Source organism: Patagioenas fasciata, chromosome 12 (genome assembly GCF_037038585.1).
Source record: "Patagioenas fasciata isolate bPatFas1 chromosome 12, bPatFas1.hap1, whole genome shotgun sequence".
NCBI lineage: Eukaryota > Metazoa > Chordata > Aves > Columbiformes > Columbidae > Patagioenas > Patagioenas fasciata.
In genome coordinates, this window is record NC_092531.1 from 11,076,521 (window position 1) to 11,095,680 (window position 19,160).

The 19,160-nt window shown below is 38.5% G+C and overlaps 1 protein-coding gene across 8 annotated transcripts in view; it reads right to left on the reverse strand.

Moving 5' to 3' along the window:
* Positions 1-19,160, reverse strand: part of TJP1 (tight junction protein 1) — a 187,877-nt gene that overhangs the window by 146,180 nt on the left and 22,537 nt on the right. For 7 of the 8 annotated variants that reach the window (XM_071813854.1, XM_071813850.1, XM_065847887.2 and 4 more), the window contains exons 1-2: positions 10,944-11,125; positions 1,846-1,978 (exon numbers count right to left, since the gene is read on the reverse strand). In XM_071813854.1, coding sequence (XP_071669955.1) covers positions 1,846-1,978; positions 10,944-11,110 — 300 coding nt within the window. In that variant the 5' untranslated portion in view covers positions 11,111-11,125. Of the gene's footprint in view, positions 1-1,845; positions 1,979-10,943; positions 11,126-19,160 lie in introns of those variants that run through there. The other variant, XM_071813853.1, reaches the window with a different exon arrangement.

The window sequence follows — 19,160 nt, forward strand, 5'->3', positions numbered from 1 at the left end:
AACTCATCTCATCCTTTAACATGACTCCTCAGAATAAAAAGCGACCTTCCTTTTCTGATCCTAAATATCAATACTGAGCTATTAATGTGTGAATGTATACATATACATGCTCTACACATTTGTATACTACAGATACAGACATGCTCCATTATTATCTGTCTTAAATCTCTTTCCAAAGGTTCCACGGCATGCAAGATAGTCTTTTTACTGTTCGTTATAATCGCTTTTTCTTTGAAGGCCCCAAGAGTAGAGAAAACTTCTTAATAGGACCACACAGATGAAGACCCATATAGCACAATCTAAAATCATTGTTTCAGTAGTCTCATTCCCTAAGGGAACTGCTAACCTTCAGTAAGGCAGCAATCACACCAAGATCACTGCTGTGACAACATTTGCACAGACACACCAAAACCAGCTTTAAGGGAGGCGGCGCGATCTGCCACCAGCACCAACCCAGCAGCAGCTCCTGCACGGGGCTCGGCCTGCGGGACCCAGCCAGAGCCACCCGGACACCACACACTGACACCAACCCCAAACCCTGGCTGCCGGTTCCATCCCTTTCCTCAACAGCAAACACCAAGCTCTTTGTCACAAAGGCAGCACTACAAGACTTGGTACTCAGAAACAAAATCGTCCTCAGGAAAAAAGTACCAATTATGCTACTAGCGTCACCTGTAAAAAAACATCACACCAAATGATGCAACACATTCAAACCACAGTTTTGCTTTAGATGAAGATGTTTCCCCAAATTTTATCTGAACATTTCAGTTATATTGTTGATATTACCGTGTAAAGCCAGACAATACCTCCATGTCACTATTGATTTGTAAATTTTAAAGACACGTATCTACTATCTACTTCTTTTAGCCTCATATTTAATAACCAGTTTATAATTTAACATATTCTTTGACATTATTTTAACATTTTAAAACTACATGATATTAATTTATCAGAATATAATTTGTTTTGGCCAAATTCCCCCCAGTTATTCGAGAGGTGTAGCTTTTAATGCTTTTTTTTCATTAAAGAATTTTTGGAAACATATTGTGTCTGGGACCAATTCTAATATTTTGTAAACAGCGTAAATAGCAGGAAATGTACTCCCATGTGGCATATTAACAATTTCTTTTCTTCCATTATTTGAATGCAAACAACTCCTCCTCAATTAAAAGTTGTGTAAAAACTACTCCAGTCTGCTCTCTCAATTCAGATAAATCTCTAGACCATCACCTATACAAATTATTTGAAGCCATTATTACATTGAATTTGCTGAAACTATAAGACAAACATATCTACACCATAACCAATGAGAAGAAAATAAGTATATACTTGTAAGGCTTAACTGTAGTCAGATATCATCAGTGATACCAGCTTTTAGGTGCTATAAGCACATACATCTTCTAGGATCAATTCTTTCTTTTTCTAGCACTCTATTACAGCCATATACAACTAAAATAATTTTGTTGGTTTTGTAAAGAATAATCTCTTTTGTTTTAAATGCAACTTCCAAAATCTAAATATAAAAACAGAATTCGAAAACATATTTTTAATATTTACTGCAATTGATTTCTTCATTTTATGCAGGCAGCAATATTAAAACCTGACATCAGAATTTATATCTAATGGTTGCTGAAGAAGATAAACATAGTTATGCATTGCTAATTACACAAGTAACATCACTGTTCTTGACATTTGGCAGTGTAGAACTACAATTACCACACCATTAAGTACAATACCTTCTCTAATTCTGACAAATAGACAAATCCAATGCAAGCGGGACAACTGCTTTATTAGCAAGATTCTCATAACTTCATATATGATAAAAGTAAAAGATATGGTACTTACAGTGAATTCACAGAAATCAATGCTATCAAGACTTTTGCTTCTGTGTATTCTCCCTTTTATTCTTCTTAAAGAGGGCTTTCCCTGACTTACACTACAGGTAGCACCATTGGGACTTTCAGAAGATGGAGTTACCCTGCCAAACAAAGAGTCACATATCAGACAAAGAACACATACTTTTACTGAATACATTTGCTTAAAGTATATATTAAAAAAAATAAAAGTACAAAGGAAAGGCTACACAAAAAAGAAGGAACGCCACTCCAAGTTTTAGTTTTCAATCAATAAGTGCCAAAATAAGACCACAGAAGTGTGCAGAAATGTAGCTCTCATCAGTTCCACCACTGTGTGCAGACTTCACCAAAAACATATAGTAGTCATCATTTTGGTATGAAAGTGAGAAGTATCAGAAAAAAAATAATACATTACAGAAAAATACATATAACATCTAAAAAATTAGAAGGAATATTTTTCTCTTCTAATTCAATGAAAAACCGAATCCTGTGATACATGTCGATGGGCATCAGTTAAATCAGTAGGAGCTTGGCAGTATTTGGCTTCTGACCTTTTCCAGTTTGAGTACTAATGGTACTTCAGCTATTCCAGCAATGAATAATGAAGAACAACTATGAAATTAATAGGATCCGTTAGAGGGGTAATCTATTGCAGAACCATACTTTATGAGGTATTTCATCACACTGCAATCTACACATGGTCCTAAGCGAAGTCCATAACTAAAATTTTGAGTAAGCAATCTGTATTTCAGGGACCTCATTGGAAGTTGCTAATGAGCAGAAGTGCGGTTAACAATTAACCAAAAGCATTAAGGTAGGTGAGGTCAATATTTTAAATGCAAAATAGCCTCTAGTCAGTCTGACATCACATTAGAAAAAAGAAAACTGCATTCCAGTAAATATGCTCACCAATAATCACCTAAAAACATACAAATTTTAAGGTGCAGGTTTACACTTGTTTTGTGTAGTTCTCAACTGCAGTCACAAGAGACCTCAAAAAACAGCCTTCATGAGAAATACTACATATATTTTTTGCATTTTCCAAGATTTTGGACAGCCATTCAGTGTTTTTCTCTGTAACCATGAAGATTCCTCTCATGACAAATACCTAAGTACATGTTTTAGGTTCTTTTACTTATAATTATTAGCTTTGGTATGTACAAAAAAGAAAGGTGGAGGTGTCTTACACATACACATCACCAAAAAAGGACATTGCATAGAGTGGGCTACATTAACACTTGAAATACAAAATTCAGATTACAAAATACAATAATCACAGGTTAAATACACTTGTTTGAATAGTGAGACTGCTTGGTCTACACAACTTCACGGGAAGGATTAAAGGTCTACGTGCATGTTCGTAAGAGGGTAGGAAGAAAAAGAAGCTGCAATAACCAAACTTGAAAATGAAATCAGATCATCTGAAATCTTTTAATCATTTAAAAAAAAATAGAAACCCCTTCATTTTTTCGTTGAATTACTGGGATTACCAAGTCAATATACTGTTTTCAGACGACCGTTTTTGGTTTTTATGCATGTACACATACACATGAACACCTTGCTCTAAGTTCTCTTCATAATATAGTAATTTGTTTTAGATGTTTTTTCCCCTGGAGTTAATGTTCTGTCAACTTTTTATTGCAAAGATAAATAAGAATTTCTAACTGAAAACATAGCTATAATATTGAGATATTTTAATTACATTATAATCTTCCTGCTGAAACTGCACCAGATTTTTTGGTATAATTATGTATGGATTAAATTCTGAGAAATATGCTTGGCGACTACAGTAATATATTTGTTCACAGAACAGAAACTGCAAAATTGCAACAGATTCCCTGCTAAGATGTCTTAAAGAATTAACAGGACAAATTTCCAAAGACAGACAATTGCTCAGTCTCAACTCTTGTTCCCCAAACAGAGAGTGACATTCACGGTGATGGCACATTTCTATTGTAGGAATGTATCCTCTGTTACTGAGCTCTCCAAACATCTGAAGAAGTTAATCCAAATGCCTGTAACTGTACATATGCCGAGGCCATGCTGAGTGCAGTCGCTGGAGCCCCCAGAGAGATCGATTCCTTCAGTACAGTCAAAGCTCTGTATTTATTCTCTCTCCAGAAAATCTCCGAGGGCTGTGGATTTCATTACTTATCACTGGGGTCAAGAAATCTTCACATGCACCTCAGGCAAATTAAGTGCTTGGTACATTACACTTCTTCCTTATGCTTAACAGCAATTCTTTTAAACAGCTGTAAGCTGCATTTGGCTTTTTGAAATTTTGAACTATATTTCAAACCACTTATTCCTATAAACATGCATTTCTTTAAGCTGCAAGTCTTCTAATGTTTTCAGATACTGACAAGCCTTATAAAAAAAAATAAATAAGAAAAACCTTATGTAAAATAAAACCAAGTAAAAATAATGGGCAAATCAAAGTTACGCAGTTTTACCAAAGAACTACACTAATAATGTGTTTTGAAGGCCCTTCCACTTGTGAGCGCCACTCTTTAAAGCTACTCAAAAAATGAATTTGCTGCCCCTGGAATCCATCTGTCATTTAATTCTGCTGGAGAATAAATTATGCTATTACTTCTTAGCTTCCAAGATTCAGAAAAATGCTTTTAAAACCACATTTAACTTTGAAAATATAATTTTATGGGAAGAAATATCACAATTTAAAGATACCCTTCAATCTTGTATAAAATCATTAGTTTCCTGGTGTCTTTACAAGAAAAAAGAAGTAGTATTTAACCAACCAAAGAAAAATCCAACCAATATCATTACCGGCAATCTGGAAGCTTTGCACTGTATTGTGCCCCAAAGGATGGATATGAGGCACAATAACCATATTTACAGAATCATAGGGTTTTGACTCTATGGTTGATGAGGAAACTCTGGGACCAGCGCAAAGACATTAAATGTCAGCTTCTCCAGTGCCTCTGCTACTCCTACAGTTTTAGCAAAGAGGAGCAATAACAGACTGAGACAGACTTGGCTCTATTTCACCTCATCTTCTCAGAATGCTGGATGCAGCAATGCAACTCTCCAGAATCTATCTCCAGTGCCACTGCTCTAGTCCTGCAACAGGAGCTCCTTCACGTACTAGAAACTTCCACAAGTAACACAACTCAAAAGTTACAAGATAACCACGAGTGTCAGTGTCAGTGAGTCCAAATTCATAAGACAAGGCTCTAAATCTTTGACTTGAAACTAAATTATTAAAAAATCTCAAAAACAGTTTTTTAAAATCCTTTTTACTTTTGATTCTCGCTTTGTGTTCTCAACACTTTCCTCGTAGTCAAACAAACAGAGTTTACTCTTTCTAAATGAATACTGAAATTATAATGCAATATTCTTTGGTTCTGGCATCTGAACCTCAAGTTTAAATAAATCAATTATTCATGAAATTTACTAAATCTGATTGTCTCCTCCTTTCATCTTTTATTTCTATTGCTTAATAGAAGATTAATAAGTGAATTGCTAAGTCACTGGCTGCAGTACATGCAGAGGAATTACCACAAGTTAAAGCAGAAAGATTTGTAAGAGCCCTTTTAAAAATGTCTGTACCGCATCAACTACTTCAAGGCAAGCAGTCCTGAATCAAAGCCTATGAATTATGTGTTCAAGGCAGTCTAGAGCTTTAAAAAGTAGAATATAGCATCAAGGTCTTCGAAGGGAGTGAACAATTCCAGATGCCTTGTTTGAAATGCGCTGTTTCTGTTGAAAGAATTCGTTTAATATTCTAGAAACATAACACCTTTCTAAGGGAACTCATCACGGGAATCCTAAATTAAGGTACTCCAATTCATGAACTTTTGGAAATTTTAGTCAAATAAAATTGAACCATTTTCTAAATCCCACCTGGAGCCCTTATTATCCACAATTCTTACAATGGTTTCATTGACCTTGACTGGTTCCTGATCATATATCACATTACATAACTGTGACTCTAAATTATTTCTCTGGTTTGTAAAATAAGCAAAAATCTTAAACTTCCAGTATCTGTATTCCACTGATGAACATGGTAGCCTAACAAAATATTATACAACAGTGACTTTAAGGTGCAAAACCACATCAAGGGCTATCAACTTAATATACTTATCATAATTTGATGGAATGTATATAACACAACAGTTTTCTATTAATAAAAAACTGTATTTATATTCTATTATCAAATAATTACCATTACTAATAATTATAACAACCTACAATATTACTTGACAAGTTTTTTGTAGTTAAATTTTGTGTGAAATGACTAAACTAATGCCACATTATTTTCTAGACAGATCGGTTAGATTCATCATCTTTTAAGAACTTAAAAAATTTTCTTCTCATCTAGTGATTAGAGTTCTGAAAACAATTATACAGGACAACAGAAAACTTGAAGAAACAAGTCTTGAAATGACATTTTCTGTATTTACAAGTGTAGGATTAATGTTAGAGTTAACACAGAGAGGACAAGTTTTTGACAACGATATAGCCTCAATGAGACCTACAATAGTGACATAATTATTACACATTTCATATACTGCAAGTTGTCTTCCTACCTTATAAAAACCCAATATTTAGGTACTTCTAGCAAATTATTATTATAAATGGTTTCACAACATGTAAGTCAAACTTCTTTGAAACTTCTGCCTCTAGTAGTTACGCAGATCCCACTTGAGAGATACACGAAATTTCCATAATTATACATCCTCCCATTAGAAGACAGGCTTCTTCAATACTACACAAAGTGAAGACATGAGCTGAACTCAGCTGAATGTCACCAGTATGCCTTCTGGCTCAACACAAGGGTGGAAAAGCTGAAGCTTACTCCCACAGATCAGACTGGAAGACCTAACACGTACATTCGCTCAATATTTGTTTGAAAAAGGGCAAATCTGAACCAGGGACTAGTAACACTGAGCAGCCAGCTGTTATGCAAAATTCTTGTGTACCTCTGCAAATATCTGCAGTGCTAAGAACAGTATCCTGACTTCATCAGAAAAAAATAATTTGCAACATGAATAAATACTTACAATGGCCTCAACTGAAATTATTATCCCCATTTCAAACAAATATTGATCGGAACTAGTAATCAGAAATTTAAACTATCCATGCTGGTGATTTGTATTTTTCCACATAGTTCTGCAGAGAAACCAAAGAGGTTCCATCTTTGATGCTTTCTTTCTCCTAAAGTGACATTTTCCATTATTTGATTATTCTAAATATGACTATACTTAGAGCATAAACAAACAATAGCAGTTTTCTCCCTGGGGTTGGTCCTAATGATAAAACAGGCATCTTTCATTATAAGCCTTGTCTTCTACATCCAAGCCCCAATCTGAACGCAAAGACTGAGGTAACAAAGCTTTTAGATCAGTGCTTAGTTCCACACATGCTGGTTATTCCTCGCCAGTTTCAAATATGTTTACTCCTCTGCTTGGAAATAAATGTGTCTGTGAAATATCTTACAAGAAGCTATCATTTAACATCCAGGCTTCTATATCACACATTGTTTTAACAACAGCACCAACCCGAAGAATTGGATCCTGTCAAAATTCAAGTTCTGCAGTGCATTGCATCTGCATTTTTTTCTGTAACCTAGATGGCCTCAGAAAACTACCAATCATTCTTAAGTGATGCAGGAAATGCAAATATGGAATGGCCTCAGCCATTTCCATAATATTCTTCACAATGGGAACTCAGCACGAACTGAGCTGTTTGGGTTATTTCATGACTCTGCACTGCCTTGCACCAAGGGGAGCACAGGGGGAGCCTTTCAAAGTAGAGACAAATGCTGTAAGAAACAGAAGGGACTATTAGTGAGAAGAATTATTAGAGTTGCTAGGATATCCTGGTCCTTTTTTTTTTTGTTTGTTTGTTTGTTTCTTTGCCTGCTCCTTCTCCTTGCAGCAGAGAAACATAATATTAAGTGTGACAAGAAATTGTGGTCTACTGGTGCATTTCCCCTTAATAATGCGATTTAGCATTTCCCTATTGTAAAAGCATTCAGGGTGCACATATTCGAATTTCGGTAAATATTTATGTCAATTTACTGTTTAAGGTGTTCCAGGTCAGTAGCTAGTTTTTCTTGAGCACCTTAACAAATATTAGTCCCTATTGCACTCTACCTGTACTAGTGGCATTATGATGGTGGGTTTTGTATCCAAATACTGTCTCTCCAGCAAGACGATTAAAAACATACTACTCATCAGATTCCTACATATTAGATTACAACACCACACAAACACAGGAAATGGTCTGAATCAGCAGTCGGAGACTCCAGCAACTTCCTCCATGACCAAGTCCAAAACTCTACTGCCCCAAGTAAACCTCACCATCAAACAATCAAGCTCCACATTAAACACAAGCCAGTTTCTGGCTCCAGCACTTCCCACTGCCAGCCTGTGGCACAGCTTCCTTCTGTCTGTTCAATTGCCTGGTTTATTCTCAGCTTGTTTATAACCATATATTCTTAACTCAGCATGAGACATCGGTGTCCATCTTTTTTTGTTTTCATTTGCAACTCCACTTTCATTCATCATAGAACAGGACCTACATGTTGGGGGGGGAAGTGGGAGAAGATTGGAGTGACAGATGCTCTATAAAGAAATAAAACATTGTTGTTACCTTTTTCATTTTCTTTCAGTAGGATTCAGGTGGATTATCTCCACCAACAAAAAGATGAGTATTTTAACCCTTTTTTATTAAATTATGTCTTTGCTTCCACTTACAAAACATACTAACACAGAGTTTATGAATCTGATTAAGCAAAATGTTGCAAGTCTTTAAAAATAAGTAAATAAGAAGAGAAGAAAAAGCATCCTCCGATTATAAACTGGCTTGGATTATGCATTTTCTTTAGGTATTTTTGAGATTTTCAGTGATACTGGAATACACTTTTGTTTTACGTGTTGGAAATATACACTAATATTGCATTCATTTTAGTAATAGTAACATACACTTCTAATACTGAGATTTTCTTAATGCATTATTTGATACAGACTATGCACAAGTAAGAAAAGACTAACATGACAAAGTATCCTTAAGCATTTCTCTAAAGGCATCAGAAAATAGTATTTCATCCATAAACATAAATTCTATCCATACAGATAATGCCTAATGCTATTAAAGTTCTCAAAGAAAATGTGGCTTCATAGTATCATGTCACCTAGTAATAAGAACATCCCAGAGACAAGCTTTCAAATGCTTAAGTAATTACAAAGAAAACCGTCTTATTTGCCTTAACACTTTAAGTCAACTAAATCTTCTCACAGCATTGCAGCAGCACAATGTCAAATTACAAATGCTATGAAATGCAATGCTTATAGTTCGTATTAGTGGGGATTCACTACATTGTTTTGCTATAACTCAGAAAGCACAGAAACTCACCATAAAACTAGGCAACATAGAGCTGTTCTAACTACAACTGAAGACAAAGTACGAGTTGAATCGGGTCCTTTCAAACTTACTTTTAAAGTACACAAATATAGATAGCTTCATTTTAACATGCTAGCAAAGAAAACACTTCCAAAGAGACACAGGAAACACAAAATAAAACAACTATTATCATTATATTACCCATAATGAAACTTATTAAAAAAGAAACACAACAATAAATACACTACTGCACACAGGAGCGTTTGGGGGGAATACAATAGGTGCGGTATACTTTATGTAACTTACATAATCAAAGTCAAACCACTAAATAGACTATAAAAACCTTTGATTAAAAGGAATAAAACTTATCTGTATGACAACGTATTTTTGTCTGAGACTAATTTGATTTTGTACATTACAGTTAGAATGAACAGATTTGCCAAATTGTGTTATCTGCAAGGAATAGCAAGATTTGGAATTAATGACAAAAAGCTTACTAGTTCCACATTATGTTTCTTCAAGTGATGTGTTTCATTGACAGTGTCTATGCTAGCTGACAATGTACGTGTGGGGGAAAGTAAAATAATAAATTCTACAATCCCTGTAAGGCCTGTTTTTGTTACAACTGCTGACATGAAAATACTTCTACTTGTGAACTACCTATTTTTACATAAAATGACCTATCATGCCTCCTGCGACACTTTACTTTCCTTCACTAGGAATATGTAAGTACAGTGAAAGAAAACCATATGACTATTACCACCTAAATATCACTCTCGGTCTTTTATATAAAAGAAATTCTCAATGTAGAAATTTGTTCTTGGTATTTTCCTCACAGAAAAATCTGACTTCACAAGTTCACAGGCTTTCTCCTTATAATCTGCCCCCATGATGATACACATCCCACTGCTCCAACCGAGTGAACAGTGGGCTCTTACAGGTCCATGTGCGATGGGATATTGCAGTGCCATATGCTTGTCGTTGCCCTACTCACCCACTTCACACCATTATACTTCAATACATTTTTCATAACATATTGTTGATTCATCCAGAAAAATCAGTTCAGCACACAATCAGCAAGCACAAGAACAGCAGAAATAAGTCAGGGAAAGAGCAGGCTTTAATAAAAATGATCGTATGTGAACAGTGCTACCCTCTGTCATTCGTTAAACCTATTAGACTCGTACGTCCCTTTTCCCATTTTAAATACACCTGTCAGCAGAAGCAGGGGCTGGGAAATGCAGACCCCGGCCTTCTGCACAGCCCGGGGCGGGAGAACGAGCCGCAGCCCGAGGCACCGCTCGGGCTGTCACGCATCGGCAGCCCCTGCCCGAGCCACCCGCGCCCCGCTGAGGCTGCCATGGCCGTGCTGACAGCCGCCCGGCAGCACCGAGCGCGGTTCCGAGCGGGAGCCGCGCTCCAGCGGTGGAGAGCGCCCGGCCGGCTGTCCTGCGGCGGACAGCTCCCCGGCACCCTCGGCTCCTCAGGCACCACCGCCGCCCCCCGGCGCTGCCCACACGCCTGGCGGTGTATTCGCCCGGAACTTTCCGCCGCGGAGATGCCCACCGGGAGCCGCAGGCCCGCTCTCGCCCGGCGCCCCTCGCGCCGCCGCCCCGCCCGCCCGTCCGTCCGTCCCGCCGCGGCCCGCGCTCGGCCAGGCGCCGCGTCCCCCGCCCGGTCCGGGCCGCAGTGCCGCCGTACCCGTTTGTGCCTACTCACCACAGCTTCCTCTTTAAGGGCATCAGACTGCCCCTGTTGGAGGCGGTCACCCCTATGGCCATCTGCAAGACAGTCAGGTATTTCTGATACTTCATTTTGCCGTCGCCCCCCCTGTCCCTGCCTCGTCCCCGCCGCCGCCACCGACAGAGTCTCTCCAGCCGCTGCATGCAATCATCAAATTTTTATTTCCAGGCATCTGCCGTCCCTGCGTCGCGCTTCTTCCCCTCCTCCTCCTGCCGCGCTCCCTCTCTCTCTGCCCCCCCGGCTCACGCTCTCCTCCTCCTGCCGCACTCCCTCTATCTCTGCCCCCAGCTGACGCTCTCCTCCTCCGCCTCCCGCCGCGCTCCCGCTCTCCCCGCTCCAGCTGACGCTCTCCTCCGCCTCCCGCCGCGCTCAGCCCTCCCCCGGGCCCACGCTCCTCTCCTCCTCCCGCTGTCGCACTCCCTTTCTCTCAGCTCCCCACACCTCGCCTTCTTCCCCCCGACTCGCCGCCGGGTCTCCACCTTGCTGCGGGGCTCCACCTCCCCCACTCCCCGCACCTGCCACTGACCAGGCCGCTCGGCCCCCGTTTTGCCTTCTCCTCACCTGGGCTGGCTCCTGGCAGCCGCTTCCTCCCCTCACTAGGCCCTCGGTGGGGCCTCGGCCTCCTGCTCTGCCCCCTCGCCCCCCAGGCCGGGCCGCCGGTGGGGCCGCTCCTCCCGTTCCCCTCTGGGCAAGCAAGCCCTCCCCGTCGTCTCTACGCGTTCACGGTTATTGGGGCGCTCCCGCTCCCCTCCCCAGTTACCTGGGGTATCCCACCCGCGCCCATGAGGCGCAGCTGCTGCTCTGCCCTCCCGCCATCAGAGGGGCGCCATGCCGCAGCCCGGCTGCCGCGCAGCGCTGCCCTCTCCTCGCTAGCTTCGCGTCTAATCCCATTAGTGCCTGGAATAGCCCCATGTTATTTTAATTATCTCCCCCTCCTCCCGGCTAACAATGTCGGTTGTGGGTTAGCGGTAACGGAACTGTGGAGGCAAGCGGCTCACTACCTGCCGGGGAGGCCCTGTGGAAGCGGTGAGGGCGAAGGTGAGCAGGAGGGTGAGGGTGCAGGTAACGGTCTGGTGAGGGTGAAGGTAGCGGTGAGGCTGAGGTGCGGAGGCGGGCGGGCCGGACAGCGCTTCCCGCCAAGTCCCCTGAGGAGCGGCGGTGTGCGGGGCGGCTGGGGAGCAGCTCCCGCCGCGGCATTGCCCCCGCAGCCCCGGGCACGGGAAGCCGCCTCTGAAAAGCCTGGTGAGGACACCGGCATGAGAAGATAAACACAACACCGCCCCCTCCTTTTTCCGGCCCCCCCCGCCACGTCAGGAAAGCATATTTGAAAATCAGATGGTGATTAAGTCAAAGTATTGAATGTTTTTAGAGTGGTGCCCAACTTCTGGATGCATCAGCAAAAACAGCTGAATACGTAATTCTGTAGTGGCCTTAGGTGTGACACCATGGTCATTATAACTTTAATCTGTTCTGTTTCTTACCCCTCAAGCTCCACCGTAAGAGCAGCGGAAGACCTTCATCTTTGACAAGTGCTTTTGGAACAAATTCTAAACACTACAATACAGAGACTCTCCTCTGCACAAACATCCCTGAAGTGTAAGGTAGTGACATTGATCAATAGTGGTAGGAAATACTTCGTTCAGAGATATCCTGTTTAAGCATGGAGATATTTTGCAGATATGAAGAAATCCATGCTGAAGTGACAACTTTTTCTTAAGATGCTGTAATGTAAATAGTATGGCTCTTAATACCCAGAGTTGAGGCCCTAAGGTGGCACTATCAGCTAGGAAAAATATTGAGAACAGCATTGTAGAGATGAGCATTTCAGTGATTATTTTTCTTCTTTTTATATGTAGTATCTACCTCAAGACTGTAGTAGGCTACATTCTTTCTAGGCCTGTTCATTGCATACAGAGCAGATAAAATATATTACTTATAAGCACAACAGATTTTAATTAGAAACTTAGTAGTTGTATTACTGTAGTTAATGAGATGGACGGCTTTGCATTTTCAGCCAAGAAATCTGAAGTGCCTACAAATGTCCTGAAATTCTGTGTCACAAACGATTTAAAAGTTCAAATGCCAACTCAATGCCCAGTGATAAGCCTGCACATCTACAGCTCTCAAGATACTGTTAATGGGTTCTTTGTCTTTGGAGAGATCAAGCATTAAAAGCAATGAAGGATGGTTAACTTGAAATTATTAGGATGGTTGAGGAGGAAGAATTAATTTTTATACTTAAACAATGTTAGTAGTATACTAACTGCAAAGTCTGTATCTTCTATAGACAGAACATCAAGTCAGTGTGAAAACTTACAGCGATCTTTCTTTGCCTTAAGAACAGAAACTGTAAAACCAACACATTGCTTTCTCCTTCTGTGTGTCTCGTCATCATTAGCTGACTGGAAAAAAGCTTGTTGCCTACACAAGTTCTAAGAGAGTAAGTGTGGACAGGTTTTTATTCTCACCATCGTTAGTAGAATGCTACCTACACTGTAATTGAAATATTCATTTACACTTGTGCAATCCTATTAGGAAAATAATTTACACCTTGAAATGGTAGAAAATGGTGACTAAAAGATGATGAGGCTATGTGAGTTTGAATGTCAACTTCAGTTTGAATATTACACATGTCAGAAAAATACATGTTATTCTTATCTTGTATGGAAATTCTTGAAAGAAAAATCTAGTCTTAATCTGGTTGTAGTGGTAGAAGTTTCATAGATTAGACAATTTTAGGATACAAGGGAAGCAGAGTTTATTTGAAAGCTGATAAACCTGGAAAGAAGCAGGTAAGCTTTCAGAGTTCTCTACCTTGTAAAAGGACTTTGTATCATAGAGTGTCCCAAAACATTGCTTTTTCTTTTTATGGTAGCAGGTTTGAGACATAAATTCATGTAAAGTATCTGTATACAAAATAATTAAGAAATACGCCAGTAATACCTTGCATAAAGACTTATGATGGAACCCAGCTCTATATTTAAATATTTATTCAACTTCTTTAAAAGACTGTAATGTGATTCCTATTCTTAATGAAACAGGAATTCCTTAATCTATTTAAATTTGCTAAATAATTACAGTTATTCCAGATGCAGCTTTATAGTTTTCAATGATTATACTTTATCAGTCTAGTACTAACAAATTGATGTTTTATACAGTTTTAGATACAGTCTTCCATACTTCTTGATGTGCATTACAGAGACAAAAATTGGATATGAATGCAAACACTTTATCCTGTAATTTTAATTTATATTATTCTGTTTCTCTCATACTTGTTCTTTCTTAGTGCTGCTCCATTAGATGTGGCCTTTCAAAACACCTTAATTTAAGCATCTATATTTTATACAGCTGAAAGAGTAAAAAGAGCCTTTCTTTCTTGCCTTTCATATAAACACCCTATTTTCAACAGGGGTCGTTCAGCAGTTTCCAGACTAGGTGAAGCATCTGGACATCCCACTGTTAGCTCTGAGGCCTGTGTGGACCCGTTAGCTGAGCTAAGTCCCAAATCTGCATAGTAGGTATCCCTGCAAGAAAGGCAGTCTGGTCATATTTGCTGTTCTCAATGCAAACTCATTCTGTTTGACAAGATACACTCTCCTTCACTACAGAGACCTGAAAGCTGCTTACAATTTTTTTAATCTAACATGCATTTTAAAAGAATTCCTGTAAGATTACTTCAGGTTAATATAGTTGTTTCATAGGGGTTTTTTTTGTTTGTTTGTTTGTTTTTTGAGGTTTGGTTTGGTTTTTGGGTTTTTTTTTAGTACAAAGCCAAGCAGAACCATACTAGCTTCTTAATTGTATTTGCTTAGGTAACTTAACTGCAGACTTTACCTCTGATCTGTCTGTTGCTTTCAGTCCTAGTGCCCTGCCTCTTCCAAAGCCTGTCCCCAGAATGACTTCCTGATGCCCTTCTTGGCTCCAAAGCACAGCCTGCTCTTTGGGACAGTTGCAAGGTATAGAATTATGTGTGACACCTGCACTTCAATGCATGTGTGGTTGACACAAACTCCACTTGTGCTAGTATGTTTATATTAGGGCAGCGATGTATCCAGAAGATAGACGGATGGACCCTGAGAAGGTGGGGTTTAATGCCAGCATGTGTGATCTAATCTTGGCCCGTGCCTTGGTGTTTTTAGGTGGAGACTGGGCTGCTGTCAGCAGTGCGAGACTGAGTGGCTGCAACTTAGGGGATGCCACTGAGGTGGTTGTACATTAGGAGCTCCCATCAGCAGCTGAGAATAAGGGAGTGTAATTGTGGTGTAAAGCTATTTTCATCCTAAATTGTGCCTTTCATTTTTTTCAGTCTTAATATTGTTAGAATATATACCTGATATTCCAGGTAGTGCAAAGCAAGATTTTATAGTGTTACCTACTTCTGAGTTCAGTAAGCCTGTCACTAGAACAGGGATTTCAGAACCTTATCTAGCTTTCCTGTCTCATTAGCCCATCACGCATTTCTGTAGTGCCACATGTCACTAGATGCCACCCTTTTCAAACTCTCACCTGTGTCACTCAGTCTTGACTGAGCTCACAGGAGGAGGAGAAATTTACGTTTGACTGAAAAGACTCTTAGGAGACTTCATAGAAATGCACTTTTAAAAGAAGTCCTGGCTATGCTTAAGTCACTTCAGATAAAGTAGTTTTTCTATAATGACGTGAGGAAAGTTAAACTAAGCCTCTAACTGGCATAGCTGTGTTGGCTTTTTTTGCTGATAGCAGCTTATTTTCTTCAGCAAACCTGTATAAGCTACACTGTTTGGCAAAAAGAAAAAAAAAAATCTTACCAGAATAAATAAGATTGTTATTAGTACTGTAGTGGCTACATCAGCAATTTCTGAGGGTAGAGTAAGCCTTAATGACACAGTTTAAGCCTTTGCATTCATTTTTAGGTTGTCAAAATTGTATTAGAACTAAAGGAAACATTAAATAAACTTGTTGCTGGTTTTATGGCATATTAGATGGCATCTTTTAGTTGGATTTTTGAATAGTCTAAATTTTAGATTTACTGTGCATATAAGAGAGACTATTCATAACACTACAGTGTCTGTTCCATATAGTTCTCAATACTGTACTATGCTGAAGAATTAACATTTTGTTTATTACTAAGATATGCCTGTTCCCCTTGCTGACTTTTACTTCAATGATTGATTAAAAAAAACCTTGATACACATGTCATATTCTATGCTTCTGTGGTATTTAATATGATTTGAGGACTTCTTATTACACAGTTCAGTTGGTAAAGTGGCAACATTCCAGAGACTGATACAATACTGGCATTAAAACATGACATTAGATGACTGATCTCCATCTCTAATTTAATCTAAATCTTCCTTTTTACTAAAGAGGGTTGTTTTTCTGCAGTAGTTGTTGGTAATATTTTATTCTGTTAATTTGTACAGTTAGTCAATTATAATATTAATAAATATTTATGTTAACTAAGAGCATTGGTGCAGATCCTTCAGGCAAGAAAGCTACTGAAATAGACTTTCAGACTTCCTTGCCATTTCAATCTGTTTGTCATGTGTAAGATTGATACATCTCCTATTTTATTTCCAGAAAATAAAAAAGGAAGGGATCCCAGCTGTCAAAGGCAAAAGAGTTCCTTAGAATCTACAAGTATGTCAAATGCAGTGGCTCCAGGGGTTATTTTCTCCTTCCTCAAAAGTAAGAAAAAAAGTGTATGTATGTTTGTGTTTCCTATCTATGCATTTATAATACATAATTCCATGACATTTTCTGATCTACTAGGGCTTTTCTATACCCACATTAATATGTTTATTGTATATTATGCAAAGCCTTTTTCTGGTCTATTACTGTTTCTTCCATAAACTCCATGTTATGTGAAGACCTATAAAGATACATACAGTACCATCATAACAAACAAACAAAAAGGAGGAAATTTCCTATCTCATTTTACTGCACAATTGCACAAGAGGGAAGTTTTCACATTTATTTGAAGTGTCTTCATGACTGGCTAGCTTGGTGTCAGAAAGCTATGGGTCTAAGTGTTGTCATCATAAACTGACAAAGTCATTTAAAACTAACTTGCATTTTCTGAAATAGTTTATCCTGGTCATTCATTTGAGCTGCCAAAATAAAAAGAGGTAAATAGTTTTGGTTTGGAAGGAAATAATGTTCACTATGTTTTCTCAGAAGATGATCTTCACGGAAGAAATAATTTTTATTTGACTATGGGTCATCAAGAATAAAGGGTTTACTAGATTAAGCAATTTAAATATTTAGAAGAAACTTGCAAGCAAGCAAGTATCCCTGTTTCACTGAAGTCAGAGCTATTTAGTAATGGCGTCCTGTCCAGAATGCTGTTCTACCAGGTCTGATGTGGAGCTGCTTTACACTATTACTGTCAAATTTTAGGTTACTGCAAAAATCAGGCTAGAACAAAGTGGACCTGTACTGCCACTATCCAGTGCTTCTACATATACTCACTTCTTGCAAAATTGTAATTCTAAGGTTTTACTCTTAGAATAAATAAAAACAAACAAACAAACAAAAACCACCTTAAGTCAAAATTATCCAAATATCATGTTATGCCTGACAAGCATGACCCTCTCACAGGATAAAATAAGCTTAATGTAGAAAAAAATAAGCATATGCATGAATTCCATTAGTGCTCTCTGATATGGCTTATTCATGTAGAAAACTACTGGAGGGAAGAAATCACCAAGCATACAATTTCAATGTGAGATGCAAAAGAAAAATAAGGGTAAGTAACATCACTTCCCAGAAAAGATTCTAAGGAGTAGGTGGCCATCTGCAACACATCAGAGTCTCAGTACACAAAGATCTAATTTATTAGTCTCGCTAACTGCGTATTGTTAGAACTGTGAGAATATGTAACTCTGAGGTGAGGTGTGACCAGAACTTGCTAATATTCTGGGATGTGGAATCGGTAATGGCTTTCATTTTTAGCTGTTATGCCTGATAGGGAAGCCTACAAGCACACAATATATAAAAGAGAAAGGAAAATTGTGAAAAGCAAGGGATAATGATAGTTCCCTGAATCAAGGGTGTGGAATTCTGAAAAAAAAAAAACAAATTTAAAATATTAAAGTCTGAGGAAAAAAAAAAAGTATATTTGAGCCGTTATGGTAGATATGTTATAGAACCACTGTGAAACATTGGAAATGAGGACCAATTCATAAGACTATACTCAGTTGTCTAGAAAGAATACTTATTTATATTTCCTTTCCCTTTGTTTTTTTGGATGAATAGTGAGTTTTCTGCATGGTAGCTGTACACATCAGGATAAATAGATCAAAATGAGAGTATTACTAAAATTTAAGGAGCCTCTGCCAAAAATTGTACACATGCCTCATTTTACAAATTAGTAGTAATTTAGACCCTTATTTAGCTTCATTAATATCTTTGATTAAATCCTGATTGGAATGTTTCCACATCCATGAGATACAAAGCCTGCAGGCTAGCACATGTTTCATGGATGTATTGAAATTCTTCAGAGTCCTAATTGAAGATGGTTTTAAATGTCTAGTTGTATATTTGCACAGTTACTACAAATGTGAAAACCATTTTTCACATTCAGGAAGAAAACCATTCTCATTACAATACATATGATTGTTAATGCTATACTATTTTAATCAGATTCTGAGTACAATGAAAATGAATGTAATGGGATTTACTATAATTAGAGGCAACTATACAGTAATCTATTATGAAAAGAACACAAAAATGTTAGTGGAGCTCGTTCCAGGGTAATTGTTCATGCTAATCATTCAATCTTTTTAAAATCACACTAAGGCTGATTTTAATAAGATTTTTTTCTTTGACAAAACTTTAATCAAATAATTCAACCCAGAAGGCTGATAATAGTCAAGTATTACTCTTGTCTGAGACAGAGAGAAGTGAAACTAAATACAAACAGGAAAACCCAAAGGACTACGAGCTACTGATTTCATTGTCCTGTCTGAATAAAAGATAAAAACAAATATTATAAATGATAACATAGTGATAAACAAGACTCTTACAATGTGGACTAAGGAATCAAATTTGAATTCATGGTTTCAAGTCTATAAGTGCTCATTATTTATCAATATTAATATATATCAAATGTTATGCTAGTTCCAGTGTAGGAAAACGTACATGAAATTTTGATGCAGGCTGCAGAGCTGTTTCCCAAGTGATTACACTGTTTGTATATACCTGTCTCTTGTA